Genomic DNA, 17,145 nt, shown 5'->3' on the forward strand with positions numbered 1-17,145 from the left:
ATGCTAAATCATAGACTCTCTGCATATCAAGTAATCCACTTTCTATGCTCTCCTCAAAATATTTTCAGGAAGAATTTTTAAAACTTTAAATGCATAAGGAAATGAAAAATAGTAACACTCTTATTTAGTAGACTGTAATTTAAAACATTAAAAATATTGAGAATTGGGGTGGCTCCATAGTGTTATGGTTAGCACGTCTGCTTTACACACAGAAGGTCCTGAGTTCGCACCCTAGGTAGAGCCATGGACCATACCCGGGGGGTGCCGGGCCCCAGGCCCCAGGCCCCGGGTGCTCACCATGAGTGTGTGGGAGGAGAGGCCTTGCCTTCAGAGATCTATCTCTTAAGGGGAGACAGCAACATCGACAGGTCACGAGTGGAAGTTGGGGGGGTGGAATTAAAGAGGGGAAAAACAAACATTGAGAATCAAGTGTTTTATTTATTCATTTGTAAAAATAAAACAGTGCTAGCTTTATTTTTCTTGTTGTACATAATTTGGAGCAAGCATGGTTTCTATGCCTCGGCAAACTGTCTTAATCTTTTCTAAATTTGGATTCAGGTAACAGATGTGCAGTGACCAATCACCAACAGACTTTGAAATCATTATACATCTTTAATTTATTTAGTGATTTGAGGACTGAAGAGTTTCTACTTTCTGCAGGTACAGTTAATAATGCTTGGTAACTAAATGTGAACAATTTGTTGGGAAACTGCTCTTATTTAATTGTACCTTGATAACTGAAATCTATGCCTACTGGAACAAAGCAAAGCAAGAATAGCCTGTACTGGGTAGTGAGAAATGCTAGGTTCCTACCTTTCTATGCATGAACATGACAAATATAGTGTCTACACCTTGACTATATTTTGAAGGCTGAAATATTAGTAGTGATATAAATGAGTTATACAGAGTATATCTCTCAAATTAAGAAAAGTTATTCCATTTGCGAGTCTTTGCTATACAAAAAAAAAGGGGGGCGGGAGAAAGAAAGGGACATAGTTTCTTTTTTAAGTACTTAGTATTAATAGCTTACTTTTGACCTCACCAGCATGAATTGCTATTAACCCATGTCCTCCTTTCTTAAAACTCTCAGTATCTTCCAAACCGAATTCAAAGTTTCCAACTGATCCTGAGGCTCCTTATCTGAATTCCTACACTTTACTCCATTCATTAATATTATACGGATTGTCAAAAATGGGTCAGGGGAAAATACCTTGATCTTCTGAAAACATGACCTTTTTGCTCAGACTTCCATTAAGTGAAATTAGTTTATTAAAAATAAATTTATTTGGGGAGACCTAAATGCACACGGGGGGGTGGGAAGGGTTCAGGGAATCCCAAGGTACAAGAATGAAAAGAAACTTCTTTTAAAAAACTAAAACTATAATTCACATTCTGAGGGATATGACTGGAAATCACATCTACAGAATAAGAGTAGAATAATCTGAATAAGGACCAATTAGAGAAGAAAGAATGCTTGGGGGCCAAAGTGAAAAAATGAAAGCTAAAACATATATTCAATAAAATGATTAGAAAAAAAATCAAGGAAGTCTTTCCCCCAAAGAGTAACTTAAATACAAACACAAACTTAGGAGATCAGAAGAGGTACAACATTTGACAAACAAATTAGAATTAGAGCAAATAATATAGGGGGGAAGTTATCAAATAAATATTCCAAGAACCGAAGAGCCTGAATCTTTCCAAATACCCTACTCAAAGAACAAAAACAGGCACACGGCAAGGCACATCATGGAATAATTTCAGATCACAGCGAGAAACAAACCTTCCAGAGAGAAGACTGAGAACTAAATTGGCACCATCTTCTCATCGGCAACATAGGAGGCTATGAGACAAAGAGGCACGCCTGCAACATTCCCAGGGAAAATTCATACCAGCTGCATTAAAGGGAACTGCGGAAATGCAAAGAAACAAAAATTCAACTCCTATGTTCCCATTCTTAGGAAGATACTAGAAGATGGTGTAGAGCTAAGACAGAGGAAAATATGGGATCCAGGAAATAGTGGAGGCAACCTAGAAAGTCTAGAAAAGACACAGAGCAACAGCTGTATGACAGACCTTGCTTACAGGAGAAAAATTAAAAGATGGACAAAATGATAAAACAGCTAGAAAAAAATAACAATGTAGAAGGAATACACGGTGATAATTATCTCAAAGAAAAACCAAAAAATGTACTACCAAGGAAGTGTTATCATAGCACATCAAGCTCTCTGGTGATTGATTGGTCCTTAAGCAACCATAATGACCTAACATTAGGTACGATTTATGTGAAATCATGATGTAATTGGGAGGACAGGAAGAGAAAATGATGACAGTGTTAAATCTTCATCTACCATAAAATGAAGTAATTTGGACTCAATATTTACATTATTATCAATAAATAAAAGTATTATTTAATATGGAAAAGTAACTTCTAAATCTTTTAGTCTTAACTGAGTTTTCACCCAAGGGTGTATGGTTTTTTTGATAATTTTTTAGTTTATTGAATTAATTTTTTACAAAAAGAAACCAACCTAAGGGATCCAACTATACAGTGAAATCCCAATTCTTCATTCCTTTTTCTTGGTTCTGTGTATACAAAGATACCGCTTAATGTGCTCTATTCTTCATTTTTTCTCTTGTCCGTTTTCCAGGTCTCTTCTACAGAAAAAAAAAAATACCACATGTGGTCAACAAAACACCTTGGCCTTCTGCCCAAGGGTCAGGATACGAAGGGAAAGACAGGGAGTGGGTAGCTGTGGGGTGGGAGAGGAGGCGGATCCAGGCCCACACCTGGCCCTCTGGCTCACTTACATTTGATCCTTTCTTTCCGGGCCTCTTGAGGCCCTTGCCATGAGCCTTCTTGGCTCGGAAGCTGGATACATCATCGTAGCTCTCACGAGTATTCCACTTGGAGCCTTTCTTCTTTCCACCAAAACCAAACTTCTGGTTTTTATAGCGTCGTTTGGCATTGGGACTGGAAAAAAGTGGTCTTACAAGTTACCCACAGCACTGCGAATCCTGATCTATCGTACGGCTCAACAATGCCTTCATTGCTCTGTCTGCAAGCAGACACTACTGTTACCCACAATCTCATCCTTGGCCCTACATTCCTACTTAAACTCCCTAGGCAAGCTCATCTATTTATGGTTTTAACCAACAGAGGAGGAAAACAAAGCAAGGACTAGGAAAGGACCCATGTACATTTTTGTGGCTCACCAGTTATCTTTGGAAAGCTTTCTATTGTAATTAAATCTTGTTAGATCTTTCTCAGTTGTTTTTATTCCTTTCAGGGACATATACAAGCAGTTAACATTTAAATATAATAAATCTTAAAACTGTTCATCCCATGGGAATCTCAAATTCAGCATTCCAAAATCACATATCATCCTCCTTCCCAGTCTGGTTTCATCTCTTATATTTATGCCCTAGCCACCAGACTAGAAACCTGGGGGTCGGCCCTGATTCTTCCTTCTTTCACTCTCTACACCCACTTTAACTAATGCATCCTGCTAATTTAACCTCCTGAATATTCCTTCAATCCATTTTCTCTTCTCTACCTCAATGACTACTTTCAGGTCACTGCCATTACACGTCTGGACTTTTCTAATAGTCCCCTAATTGATTTCCCTGCCTCCCTCAAGTCTATCATTTACACAAGAACCACTGTAATGTCTTTTAAACATGAATATGACCTACTCATTATTTTGAGTAAAGCCCATCAGTGTCTTCCCACTGCCTACTGGAAAAACCCAAGCTTCTTGACAAGGCAAACACTTTGCCTCTGTGACTTGACCCAGGTCCCCCTCCAGCGACATCTCGTCACTCCTTGCCTTATACTATATTCCCAGTGATACCAAATACTTCCTATTCTTCACATCCAAAACTGCTTGTTCATCTCTAAGCTTCTGCTTATGTGTTCTTTCTTCTTCCTAAAACCTGCATTTCTCCTATTCTCATGGCTAATTCTTACTTATCCTTCAGACTAAGTTCAAATGGGCCCCTCCTCCAGGAAGCCACCCCAGACAGTTTTAGATATTTCTACAACGTATCTCCACGCTACTCCCTAAATGCCTTACCACAGCATTTACTACATTATATAGAAATGATCCATTATAAGCCTCATGTCTAGGAATGCATAAAGGTGAACTAAAAAGAACAATTATAATATCCAATATTATCCCTTTTAATCTTCACAATACTATGAGGCATGTAACAATTTTCTTATTTTCATAGATAAGAAACTTAACATTTAGTAACTTGCTGAGCTACTCCCCAGTGACTGGCAGAGTTTGGATCTAAACCCGAGGTCTGTACTCAAACATCACACTTAGAGGCGAGGAACCAACTTTTACTAAGCATTCACTTAAAATGCGCCAAATCCTTAAGTTATCTTATGCTAATCTTTAAAGACCGATATGGCTAAAAAAAAAAAAAACCATCACACAGCCCTGCAAATCTGAGCCATAGGCAGCAGCTACACTCTCTCAACTCTGAGGCTGCTCCTTGTGGTGGTCCCTGCCACACTCATGAACTTCAGACCCAGTACAGATGACAAAACAATAAAACATTTAATACCCCTTCTTCGTCTGCTGGCCTTTAGCTCCTTCCTTCGAGCCCCGTGCAACTGGTTTCTGATCTCCATCAAGGAAATCTAGTTTATCAGAGAAGCCTGAGAGAAAAGAAGTACTTTGATCAGCACCATCACATTTTACAAAACACTTAAGCATCAAAAGAAGATTGTTGCTTATTGAATTGATTTTATGAGGCACATCTTGCTCCCCACATTATTCCCAAACTTTAGGTCCAATAGTCCCAAATCAATTAAGGCTTCAGAGCACTAGGCATTAGAATGAGCAGGCAACCTGCTCCCCTACATCCTTAGGAGAGAGATATACTGACCTTTCTGATATTTTTTAATGGCATTCATCATGTGTGTTTTCTCCCGCTGCCTCTTCTGAAGAACCTCTGTTTGCACCTGGAACATGGACACGGGACTGTTACACCCATTCCAAACCATCACTGCAAGTGTCTGCATTCTCCCAGTAACAGCACTGTGGTCACCACTACTGAACACCTACTGTGTGCCAAAACTATGCTCGGGCTCCAAGTACATTCTCAGTTTAGCTTCTCAACAACCAAGTGAAGCAGATCTTCTTATTACCCCCCAAACTAAAGCACAGAGAGGCTAAGTAACTTGCCCAAGTCACATAGTGAGAAAGTGCAAAGGTGAGATTCACACCAGGTAATTCGCTCTCTTCCCCTATTACACAATCCTGCCTACAAAACTGCAGCAAATCATGTTTAAGTCCACATCCAAGTCTCTCTATTAATTGAATCTGGGCATATTAATTACCTAATCTACTGTTACTAGGTGTAAAAGGACCACTACCAACAACCACCACCACCAAAAAAAAAAAAACTCCCTAAAAAACAAAAAGCTTTAAGGACAAAAAGAGATGTTATTACTCTAGGGCTGAGTTTTTCATTCTCAGCAGTACCGATAGTTTGGAAAGGGTAACTCTGTTGGGAGTGGGTGGCCTGTTCTGTGCATTATAGGATATTTAGCAGCGTCTCTGCCCTCTGCCCACTAGATGCCAGTGAGGCAACCAAAAATGCCTCCAGACATTGCCAAATGCTCTCTGGGAAGCAAAATCACCCCTAGTCAAGAACCACTGCCCCGAGGTATCCTCAAATTAGAAAACAGCGAACCAATAGGCCCCACTGAATTTTTCTCTGCTTTAGATAAATTGTCAATCCAATTATCCACGGTTTTGAGCTGATCTCAGTCATCAACCACCAAAATAATCCAAAAAACCCACGGCTGCCGGTTTGCAGAGGACAGGATGCTAGGTACTCTGCTGAATCTATCAGTGAAATGACCAAATGAGGACAGCAGCTCAGCACCTCAGATCACAGTGTTTATGTACAAAATGTTGACAAAGTCTTAACATCCATGCTATCTTCCTCACACATATTTCTACTCACAACCCTAAAGTTTCATGGTATGCCTGCTCTGATTTTACATTACAACTCAAACATTCACAGTTCAAACACACAGGTGCTTTTTCTCTCAGACTGAATTACAATCAATAATATGATTCCTTTAAGGACTCTATAATCATCCAGGCCAGTGATTTTCAAACTGGGATGCATAGTGGAATCATCTGAGAAGCTTTTGGGGGAATGGAAGAAAACATGCAAACTCCCATAGATTCTGAAGCCTAAAAATCTGTTTTAAAAAATTTCCCCAGGTGATTCTGCTGTGAGATCAGGTTTGGGAACCACTGACCTAGACCCAACTCTTCACCGTATAGATGTGCAAACTGAAGCCCAAAGAGGTAAATGACTCACTTGCAGTTACCACACTACTCCTGGTGACATGCTGGCATCAAGGAAAGACTGTGCTCATGAATACTAACACACACAACCCACTGTGAGATAATAAACACATGACTGAACACATACGGGGCATGGAACCAAATCAAACCATGGCAATCTGGCCTGACAAACACACTCGGCCTCATCCTATCCCCCAGGCACTTTTCTTCTCACCTTCTTTCCGTATTTCCTAAGTGCTCGCAGTTGCTTAGCCTTTTCAGATTTCTCCATGGCAGCCTGTTTAGCCTGCAGTTTCTGTCGAATCTAAAACACAAAATGAATGTTGTTAGCTTATGTTATTTGAATCTGGGATGACCACTACTTAGGGTGCATGGGAACAGAAGACAGATAGATATTCCTAGTTCTGCCAACTATGGAGCTCAAAGGAAACTTGTAATCATTTATTCCAAGCCTTGTGTTTTACATATGAGGACAATGAGGCCCAAAGGCTAAGCACTTTGTCCAAGATACCAAATGTATCAGCAGTGGAACTAAAACTTTAAAGTGACCGTCCCACTCCCAGTGTGCTATTCGTTCCATTATACAAAACAGACTGCTTGCGGTTTTGCCAGGAGAAATTAACTTCTCCCCATCCCTACTGTGTGCAGACTGAAGTGAACCTAGCATGCAGCCCCAGTTCCCTTCTCCAATACACCACATAAACTCCAACAGATATCAGGCACCTAGCATTTTCCATCAAACATACACATTTCAGTTAAAGGATGGAGAGCTGTCAGTGTGTGTATAAGGAGGTATGTCTGGGCTCATCTCTAGATTAGCTTCCCTATGTACCACCAAGATAAGAGCTCCCTAAAATCCAGCTTATGACCCATGGGAACTATTTCAAAACATCTTGGATTAGATTTTGGCAATTGTCTTCCTCCCAAAGTTAAATGAGGACCAAGTTCTACCTAACTCTAATAAATTATACTGTATCTGAGCCATACACTAATTGCTCATTTTACAGAAAACTGAGACCCAGATAAAATAAATTGTCTACGAGTTGTAGCACTGCCCACTAGCAAGAACAAGAACAGTGTTTTTTCTACACACCATGGCATGATCATGCCAACGAGAAAATACAAAGACCATCTTTACCCCAGGGACCACACTTTTTCCAGTACTTTTCCTCCACTTAATTGTTTAAATTAGGAAAAAGTCATCCTTATATTTACCTAATTGGTGGTGATTGGCATGAGTCTGAAATAAACAGAGATAATAATTGTCCTCTAACAACCAGTTCTCTATAGAAGGTAAGCCAGCTGAATATATTTAAGCACAATGCCCCAGCTTTCCAGGAAAAATGTCCCTGTTTCTTACCTTCTGCATCTGCTGATCGGATTTAGCCATCTCTGCAAAATAATCCGTGGGCCGCTTGGTAGGGACTTTGAGCTGATGGAGGCGGGGTAATACTGCAAGCACTGCGGCCTGGGCCTGACGGTAACTGAGGATGTAAGACAAAGTGTAAATAATCTAAGGAGAAGATGCCTTACACTCCTTCACGCTGCTTCTCAGGAGTTACCCAAGGTCAGAAAGACTCAACACCAGCAAGAACAAACACACTAACAAAAACTGTTATAAAACCCCATTACCTTGATATCTATGAGAAATTTAACCAAATGCTTTTTTAAAAAGGTGGGGTGGGGAGTAGTGCTGAAAATAAATTAGTAGTTTAAGAGAATGACCACTCTAAAAGTATAAACTAATGCCAATTATGAATTCTTATGTAGTCACTAAAAAAGGTCATATAAGAACTTTCCATAAACAAATTTTTGTTCTAATAATTGAATGCACAAAAAAACTTTAGCTCTTCTTAGTCAAAAGAAGCCTTCCTCCCTGCTCCCAGGCTTAAGATAACTTCTGAAAAGTACAGGCTCAGCACTTTCCTCCTCACCCCTTCTCTAGTACAGAGACCAACAACTTCTCCCACATTTGAAAACATACATACAAGCTCATCTCCCGCTGGAAGTCATCTTCTGGATCAACAGTTTTCTGATCCTTGTTCTGAGATGTTGACTGAGGTCCACTGATTTCTGACACCGGACCGAGGGTAACATCAAGCCTTTCAACCCATTCCAGATCCCGCTTGAATTCAGCCAAACACTGCTTCAGGCCATTCTAAGAAATTCAGAGACTGAGCTTCTAAGAATGGAAACCTGAATATGTCTCTCCCAAGTCCAGGGTGCTAGGCCAACTGACAAAGTGTTAACCCCCAATATCCTGACAATTGACCCTCTTGACAATGGGCAGATTGCGTCTTTCCTGGAACAAGCACTGAGTTACCCAAGCACAACAGTTCCTTGTGCTTATCTCACGTCCGAGAACCCCCGACCTGGCGCCCGAGCTCACCACGTCATTCACGGCTTTCTTCGGCCCCTCTAGCACGACATTTAGGCCCGGCTTCAGGAGCCCTCGAGAAAACGCATCCTGCAACTGCAGGACCAGATCGGCGGTAAGTAATAGGGGAGTAAGGCCTTCTCTCGCAGCGAGCCCTCCAGCTCGGCTGACACCTACCTACCTCTCGGTCTGTGACAAGAGAATCATCAGAATCCGAGTCCGAACCTGAAAGCGGCGGAGTGTCCATCTCGCAGCGCGCAGTCCAACACCTACCGGAGAAAGTGGAGTAGGCCGAGACCCGCGCCGCAGGAAAAGGGCGCCTTTCCCCTCTGTCGCCTGCCTTCTGCCCCCTACCTTCACGCCGCGACTCCACGTGGACCCGAAACACTGCAACGCCAACTACTCACTGCTACTGCGAAACTTCCTGACAGTAACTTCCGCTTCCGTCCGCACATCCACACTTCCTGTTTGCCGTTGCTATAGGAACCGCTCCAGCATTTGAAAGTGCCCGGGTTGCTTAGGTTCCGTAAGTGCTACAGTAGGAGTACTACCCCTAGAAACACGTGTGAGCTGGTGACTCGGAGAAGAGAAGTGAGAGGTGGGAGCGGGTACCTACTTTGTGGTCGTCCGAAGGAGTAGGAGTCGCGAGGGTGCAAAGGAAAGGGGAGAAGCAAGAGTCTCGGGGAGGGTGGGGGTGAAGGGCGCTGGCGGGGGTGGGGGGGAAGGAGGAGGAGTCCGGAGGCAGGGTCAGGGGCGTGTCCGGGGCGGGGCGATTCTCTACGCTCACCTGCCGCGCTGGGTCTTTACAGAACTCTTTTGCCAAAGACCATGTCGACCGTGGTAGCTCAATCACTGCATGTTTTTGGTCTTCGATCTCACGTGGCCAACAATATCTTCTTCTTCGATGAGCAGATCATTATATTTCCTTCAGGAAATCACTGTGTGAAGTACAATATGGATCAGAAGTGGCAAAAATTCATTCCAGGTAAAACCCTTTCTATCTTGGCACATACATTGACCTTATGTGGCAAATATAACTCCATAATCTCAGCACAATTGAAAAGAAAAGTTTTTTGTCCAACTTGAATAAACGTATGGCTTTGTAAATGTAGACGAAATACATACCTACTTGCATTATTTAACATATAGCTTAATCACACATACATAGTTAAAATCACATGTAAAATAGTGTTCATTTAAAAGTACTTTTTTCACTGTGATTTAATGGGAAAAATTTATTTTTAAGAATCTCTTTTCATGCATCACCAATATCATTGTCTTTGTCATTACCTGGGCCACTTTTTGAGTTGTCTAACACAGTTTTCCAGCGTACACCACCCTCATTCCAGCTCCTTTTGAATTCATGTATGATTAAGACACTAGCGATATTATCTGGTCACAAATAATCATTTGTATAATGTTACATTTGTTTTTGTTCACTGTTGACGATGTACATGATTCCCACAACTTATTCTCTTTTTACCCCTCTTTCTTGCGTATAGTTTTACCACACTTGTGTTACCCCATGTAAGATAAAGTTTTGTTTTCACTATTTACTAACTTTGCATAAATGGAATCATAGTATATATATTCTTTGACTTCCTTCTTTTGTTCATGCTTTTGAGGTCATACATCTTCATACATATTACATGCATCTTGAGTTTATTTTATCCCATTCCATGAATCTAATGTCTCAAATATATCTGTCTATTCTGGTGTTGATGGACATTTTAGAAACAATGATTTTTTTCTATTGCAAACCATGTCAATATAAAATTCCCTCATCCATGTATGCTCATCCACTTGAACGGCAATTCTCCAGGGCACACAGCTAGGACTAAAATTACTGTTAATGTGGTAGTAACAGTTTACACTCTCATCAAGAGCTCATGAGAGTTGCCATCCCTCCACAACCTTATCAACCTTTGGTATTGTCCAACGTCCTAATTTTTTACTAATCTAGTAATTGAAAAAGGGTATCTTATTGGTTTTAGTATGCATTTCTATTATTAATGAAGATGAATGTTTTTTCACATGTTTATGGGCTATTCCTATTTAGTTCTCTGTGAAATGTCTATTCATGTCTTTTACCCATTTTCTATGCTTTTTCAGGTGATTTTCTTACACTTCTGAGCACGCTTTATATATGGCGTAAAAATCCTTTGTCAGATATATGTATTGCAAGTAATTTCTTCCAGTTTTGGGCTTGTGTTTTCTCACTCCTTATAGTATCTTAATGGACACAAATTCTTAGTTTTAATGAAGTCAAGTTTATTAACATTTTCATTCTTGTGTCTTGTTCAGTAGTTGTTCCCTAAGCCAAGATTATCAACGTTCTCCTATATCATCTCTTTTATGCTTTATAGTTTTGCCTTTCACCTTTGAGACTCAGAGTTAGGAGGATGCTCATTGTGTTAGGGGAGTAGCAAGGAGGCCAGTCTGGCCAGTGTGGCTAGGAGGCTAGTGGAGTGAATGGAGTAGGGAAGAAAGGTGCAAACAAGTAATGGGGAACAACATCACATAAGGCTTTGTAAGTCATAGGCTCTTACTCTGAGTGAAATGAGAAGTCATGAGGGATTTGAGCAAAGTAACATGATCTGACTCATGTTTCAACAGGAGACCAGCTGAGAGACTATTGCTATAATCCAGGTGAACGAAAATGGTGTCATGGAGTAGGTTGTAGGCAATAGGGATGGTAAGAAGTGATAAAATTCTGGATATATTTTGAAAGTGGAGGTGACAGATTTCCTGATAGACCCTATGAGGGTGGAAGAGAAAAAGAAGCAGCAAAGTTTTTGGCCTGATTAACCAGAAGGATGACGTTGCTGTTAACTGAGTTGAGGATTTATCCACAAGGCACAATAGACACACAGCCTAGGGCCCATGGTGCATTTAGGGATCCAAGAAAATGTTTTCATTTTATTTTTATTTATTTTTTAATTTTATTTTATTAGTTTCAAGTATACAGTACATTGGTTAGACATTTATATAACTTATAAAACAGTTCCCATAATTGTTCTTTCTCTCTCCTAGCTCTCCGCCTAGTCTATAGATTAATGCTAATTGCATTCCCTATGTCGTGACCATCTATCAACTACTAATTTGTACTTCTTTGTGACCATCCATCAACTACTAATTTGTACTACTTTAACTTTTCACCCCATTTTCCCAGTCCCTCAACCCCACTCCCCTCTGGCTGTCACCAGATTGTCCTTTATATTTGCAAGTCTGTTTTTGATTAGTTTGATATTTTTGTTCCTTAGATTTCACATATAAGTGAAATCATATGATATTTAGCTTTCCCAATCTGACTTATTTCACTCAGCATAATAACCTCTAGGTCCATCCATGTCGTTGCATATAGTAGGATTTCATTTTTTTTAATGGCTGAGTAATAGTCCATTGTATATATGAACCATAGCTTCTTTATCTGGTCATCTGTTGATGGGCATTTAGGTTACTTCCCTATCATGGCTATTGTAAATGGTGCTGCCATGAACATAGGGGTGCATAGATCTTTACGAATTATTTTTTGGTTTTCTTGGGATAGAGACCCAGAAGTGCAATTGCTGGGTCAAAAGGAATATCCATTTTTAATTTTTTGAGAAACCTCCAGACTGTTTCCCATAGTAGCTGTACCATTTTGCAGTCCCACCAACAGTGTATGAGAGTTCCCTTTTCTCTGAATCCTCACCAACACTTATTGTTCTTTGATTTATTGATGAAAGCCATTCTGACAGATATGAGATGATATCTCATTGTGGTTTTAATTTGCATCTCTCTGATAATTAGTAACCTTGAGCATCTTTTCATATATCTTTGGCCATCTGTATTTCCTCTTTGGAGAAATATCTTTGGCGGTTTTCTTCCCATTTCTTAATTGGATTGTTTATTTTTGTTGTTGTTGAGTTGTATGAATTTTTGATATATTTTGTATATTAACCTCTTACTAAATATATCATTAGTGAATATCTTCTTCCAATCAGTCGGTTGTCTCTTTGTTTTGTTGATGGTTTCCTTTGCTGTACAAAAACTTTTTAGTCTAATGTAGTCCCCATTTGTTTATTTTTCTTTTGTTTTTGTTTGTTTGTTTGTTTGTTTTGTTTTGTTTCCCTAGCCTGAGGAGATATATCCCAAAAGAAATTACTGTTAGCAATATCAGAGAGTTTACTGCCTATATTTTCTTCCAGAAGTTTTATGGTTTCAGGTCTTACATTTAAGTCTTTAATCCATTTTGAGCCTATTCTTGTATACAGTTTCTTTTATTTTGCATGTATCTGTCCAATTTTCCCAACACCATTTATTGAAGAGACTGTCTTTACCACATTGTATATTCCTGCTTCCTTTCTCATATATTAAGTTAGTTTTAACTTATTTGAAAATCAGGAAAAAGTGAATATTATGATAATGACTGTATCATAATGAATCCAGCCTGGATCTATTCCTCTCTATACCAGTGCAGTCACAAAACATAATTTTTAATCTTTTAGATAAAGGCAGGGGCCCCTGAAAGCAAAAGTACCTACCACTGTGCCTGGTTCATGTTGAATCTTGGTAAAAGTATGATCTACCCTCACTATCCCCTTTTATCTTTGTTTTCAGGCTCAGACAAGAGTCAAGGCATGTTGGCCTTGTCCATCAGTCCCAATCGACGATATCTCGCTATCTCTGAGACGGTGCAAGAAAAACCTCTTATCACCATTTATGAACTGTCATCCATCCCTTGCCGGAAACGCAAAATCCTTAATAATTTTGACTTCCCAGTTCAGAGATTTACTAGCATGGCTTTTTCTCCAGACTCTAAATACCTGTTGACTCAGACATCACCTCCAGAGTCCAACCTTGTCTATTGGCTATGGGAAAAACAGAAAGTAATGGCCATCATTAGAACTGACTCTCAGAACAACGCTGTCTACCAGGTACTTCCCAGCATAACAAGTATCATGCAAATTATAAAAAATAGTAAAAGCTGTATTTTATTGATTGTTTTCTGTGTATCAGGAGCACAGAGTTTGGCCATTGTCAAGACCTGCTCATTTTGTTTTATGGCCTTTGCAAAATGACTTCTGTAGGTTTCCTTGTTTAAGACTCTTGGCGCCACAAATGTAGTGAATGTAGATCTGTGGTCTTATCCAATATGGCCTCAAAATTACATGATTTAATGATGTTTAAAGGCTACTCTGAGCTACCTGAAATAAATATTAATTAGTAAAATGGGAAATAATTCCATCAAGATTAGTTTTATAAATCTTTATTTTTTTATTCTTTCACATTTTACAGGTGAGCTTTAGTCCCCAGGATAACACACAGGTTTGTGTCACTGGAAATGGGATATTTAAACTTCTCCGTTTTGCTGAGGGAACCCTGAAGCAAACCAACTTTCAGAGGGGAGAACCCCAAAACTACCTATCCCATACCTGGGTATCTGAAGACAAGATTGTTGTTGGCACAGATACAGGCAGGCTCTTCCTCTTTGAATCTGGCGATCAACGCTGGGAGACAAGTATAATGGTCAGGGAGCCCACCAGCGACCTGAGGAACCTGGAGGTGATTCAGGAATCAGAGAGGTAATGGTGCCCCTCTGGGCTGGTGCTCCTGTAAAAATATACTCATTGTACTAGTAGCATTACACCAAAAACAGCACTCTTTAAAAATCACTCGTAACCTCTTTACCTAGGAAGATCAGGTGCTGTAGGCGTAAACAATAAAAAATAAGGGATCGTAAACTGACAAGGTCCTTGCAATCTGTGAGGTCAACCAAGGGTTGCCTCGCCTAACAAATTACAAAAATAAATAAATTGGGAGCAGCTCCATAGTGTAGTGGTTAGCACATCTGCTTTACATGCAGAAGGTCCTGGGTCTCCACCCCAGGTGGGGCCACAGATCATACTCCAGGGCGCCAGGCATGGGAGGAGACTCCCAGTCTTTAGAGATCCATTTCATAAGGGGGAATGGCCTTCAGAGATCCTGTTCTTGAGGGGAAGCAGCAACATCTGTAGGTCAGGGGTAGAAGTGGGGTGGGGGGGGGAGCGGTGAATTAAAGAGGGGGAAAAAATCAACTCATTTTACCTCTGCCTTTCTAATGTTCATCTATGTTCAAGCACAAATTTCATAGTTATGACCATTGTCTGGATACAGTTCTTTTTATTTTCACACCTAACTTTATTTTATAAGCATTTTAGTATCACTAGCTTTCAATACCATGAATTTTCAAAAATATATGTTCTAATGGCTGCCTAATTTACTGAACCAATTAAATAAATGTCCACCAAGCATTTCAGTGTGTAAGGCATCTGGGTGCTGGGGACAAAGATCCTCCAGGAGCTTGCAATTTAGTAGGAGGCAACAGACCAACGGAGAAGTGCTAGGAAATGTCAGTAAATCTGACAGAAGCATATGGGCCAAAGTGAGGGCTCAGGAGGGAGCTGTCAATTTTAACTCTACTACAACCAATAACTGTGTCTCACACATATTGGAATGTACTAGTACATTGCATGTACTAGGCACTGCCATGAGCACTGTATATGTATTCTCATTTGACTCTTACCCTATATAGTACATATTATTATCATGCCCATTTTATAGACAAAGAAACTGAGGCTTAAAGAGGTTCCCAAGATCACAGCACTGTTAAGTGGCAGGGTCAAGATTTAAACCTAGGTCTGTCTGACTCCAGAGCCTGAGCCCTCAACCTAATGGCATACTGTAGATCCTTCTTCATCAATAACTTTCAGTCCGCCCATTTTCACCATCCCCCACACCAATGACATCTCCTTTTTGGTCATGATTTGGTTAAGAGCTTCCTGATAAATCTCCATGCCCTTCAGTGTACTGTGTTCACAATCCTTTAGTGGACCCAGGGTTCCAACAATGAAGCCCAGACTCCTGAACTTGGCCCACATGTTCCAGCTGCTCTGACCCTTCTTTACATCTGGATCATGAGCTCTGGCCTCTATTGACCACACATCCTCTGTGCATGCTCTTGCCTCTGGGCTTGGTCATGTGTAGTTCCCCCGGCCCCGTACCCTCATCCCACTCCCTTAGATACACATACCTGCTCATCCTTCATATCTCAGCTTGGAGCGCTCAGCCTCTGCGCATCTCAGATAGGTGTACCTCCCCTGTAACTGTCTTCAGAAAATCCTTGCTACCTGCTGACTAGCTGCTCCCATCCTACTCAGCTCCCCCCAGTAGTCCTTATCACATGCCCCCTAGACTAAGTTTCCAAGGGCAGAAACTGTGTCAGTCTCAGGTACCATTATTTCACAGAGTTGTTAACATGATATGACGCCAATACGTATTGTTATATGAATGAATGATTAAATGAATAAATGAGGGAGGAAGGAGGTAGGGAGGGAGGAAGGAAGGAAATAGACACCCGGGTTCAATTCTTAGCTCTTGCACTTGCTGATTGTGTGATCTTAGAAAACTCAATCCCTCTGAACCACTTTTTGTAAGCAATAAAGCGAGGATGGTGATAATAATAATAATAGCAATAGTTATGGTGGCCATGCAGGGTTGTGAGGCCACCAGATAAATGTGCAACCTTCCAGTTTCTCTTTGGAGTTTGTGTGGCATTCCCGAACCAAAGGGTCGCGTTTTGGTTCTGGGAAAGGGGCTCACATCAGGTGATTTCTCCCACCTTAAAACAGCCCTTCTTTCTCATCCCTAGCAGAATTCATCTCTTAGGGGTTGTCTCTCTAAACTTTATATGCTCTTTTCTTTTTCTAGTTTGATTGAATTTCCAACAATCAGTTCCCCACTCCCTTCCTATGAACAGATCTTGACAGCCAGTAGCCACAGCCAGCTGACCATGCCCCAGGTGTTTGCCGTTGCAGCCTATTCAAAGGGATTTGCCTGTTCTGCTGGGCCAGGCAGAGTTCTACTGTTCGAGAAGGTGGAAGAGAAGGATTTTTACCACGAGAGCAGGGAAATCCGGGTAAGGAGGGGAGGAAGAAGCAAAACTGGGGTCCTACTGGCATTTGTTCTCCAGCAGCAGAGCGCTGACAAGTATGATAGGGAGGAGAGGGACTGAGCATAAATGGGGACTTGAGCCATTTGTCCTGAGGGAAGTTTTAGGATGGGTTGTACAGAATTGGAGTTTAGAATTAGAAAGATGTAAATTTGAATCCTGGGAGAGAACTTTGGCAAATTCTGTTTTCTCTTTGAAGCTTAGCGTTCCCATAAAAACTGTATTATTATGATACATATCAATATTGAATGTCCAGCATACTACCCAGCACATAGTAAGCATTTAGTAAATATTTGTGGAAAAAAACAATGCACACCATTATGGAGAGGGATCATATCTGGTTGAGGAAGAACCTGGAAGGCTCTGGATGTTTGATGGTAATCTTTGAGGAAAGGTCTTAGAGGATGAATAATATTTGACAGGAAGAAACAGATTAAGAATTCCAGATGGAAGGAATAAAT

General features: G+C 40.6%; 2 protein-coding genes across 8 annotated transcripts in view; one reads left to right on the top strand and one right to left on the bottom strand.

Annotated features, from left to right (window-relative positions):
- Positions 1 to 2,385: 2,385 nt before the first annotated feature.
- Positions 2,386 to 9,181, bottom strand: EBNA1BP2 (EBNA1 binding protein 2). 2 transcript variants are annotated; one of them, XM_016123764.2, is made up of 10 exons: positions 9,067 to 9,181; positions 8,894 to 8,981; positions 8,725 to 8,808; positions 8,324 to 8,493; positions 7,696 to 7,819; positions 6,550 to 6,639; positions 4,897 to 4,972; positions 4,573 to 4,666; positions 2,809 to 2,971; positions 2,469 to 2,655 (listed from the first exon to the last, which is right to left on the bottom strand). In XM_016123764.2, exons 2-10 carry the CDS (start codon positions 8,957 to 8,959, stop codon positions 2,605 to 2,607), a joined length of 918 nt encoding a protein of 305 aa, XP_015979250.1. In that variant the 5' UTR covers positions 8,960 to 8,981; positions 9,067 to 9,181; the 3' UTR covers positions 2,469 to 2,604. The 2 variants fall into 2 exon arrangements, with proteins under 2 accessions (XP_036088640.1, XP_015979250.1); XM_036232747.1 differs by having other exon boundaries at positions 2,386 to 2,655; positions 8,894 to 9,135.
- A 25-nt stretch (positions 9,182 to 9,206) lies between these two features.
- The window catches only part of CFAP57 (cilia and flagella associated protein 57), a 52,328-nt gene continuing 44,389 nt past the window's right edge, over positions 9,207 to 17,145 (top strand). For 2 of the 6 annotated variants that reach the window (XM_016123759.2, XM_036232738.1), the window contains exons 1-5: positions 9,209 to 9,310; positions 9,522 to 9,697; positions 13,315 to 13,631; positions 13,993 to 14,279; positions 16,444 to 16,651. In XM_016123759.2, the coding sequence (XP_015979245.1) occupies positions 9,541 to 9,697; positions 13,315 to 13,631; positions 13,993 to 14,279; positions 16,444 to 16,651 (969 nt within the window). In that variant the 5' untranslated portion in view covers positions 9,209 to 9,310; positions 9,522 to 9,540. Of the gene's footprint in view, positions 9,311 to 9,521; positions 9,698 to 13,314; positions 13,632 to 13,992; positions 14,280 to 16,443; positions 16,652 to 17,145 lie in introns of all 6 variants that reach the window. The other 4 variants (XM_016123756.2, XM_016123758.2, XM_036232740.1 and 1 more) reach the window with 4 other exon arrangements.

This window comes from Rousettus aegyptiacus, unplaced genomic scaffold (assembly GCF_014176215.1).
Source record: "Rousettus aegyptiacus isolate mRouAeg1 unplaced genomic scaffold, mRouAeg1.p scaffold_m13_p_1, whole genome shotgun sequence".
Taxonomy (NCBI): domain Eukaryota; kingdom Metazoa; phylum Chordata; class Mammalia; order Chiroptera; family Pteropodidae; genus Rousettus; species Rousettus aegyptiacus.

Excerpts from the sequence above, each read along its gene's own strand:
- EBNA1BP2 (XM_036232747.1), bottom strand. The coding sequence starts at position 8,959 with ATGGACACTCCGCCGCTTTCAGGTTCGGACTCGGATTCTGATGATTCT. Across the intron at positions 2,972-4,572 it reads GGCCAGCAGACGAAGAAGGG|TCCCAATGCCAAACGACGCT; the intron begins GTATTAAATGTT and ends ACTTTTTTCCAG. Across the intron at positions 2,656-2,808 it reads CCGGAAAGAAAGGATCAAAT|AAGAGACCTGGAAAACGGAC; the intron begins GTAAGTGAGCCA and ends TTTTTTCTGTAG.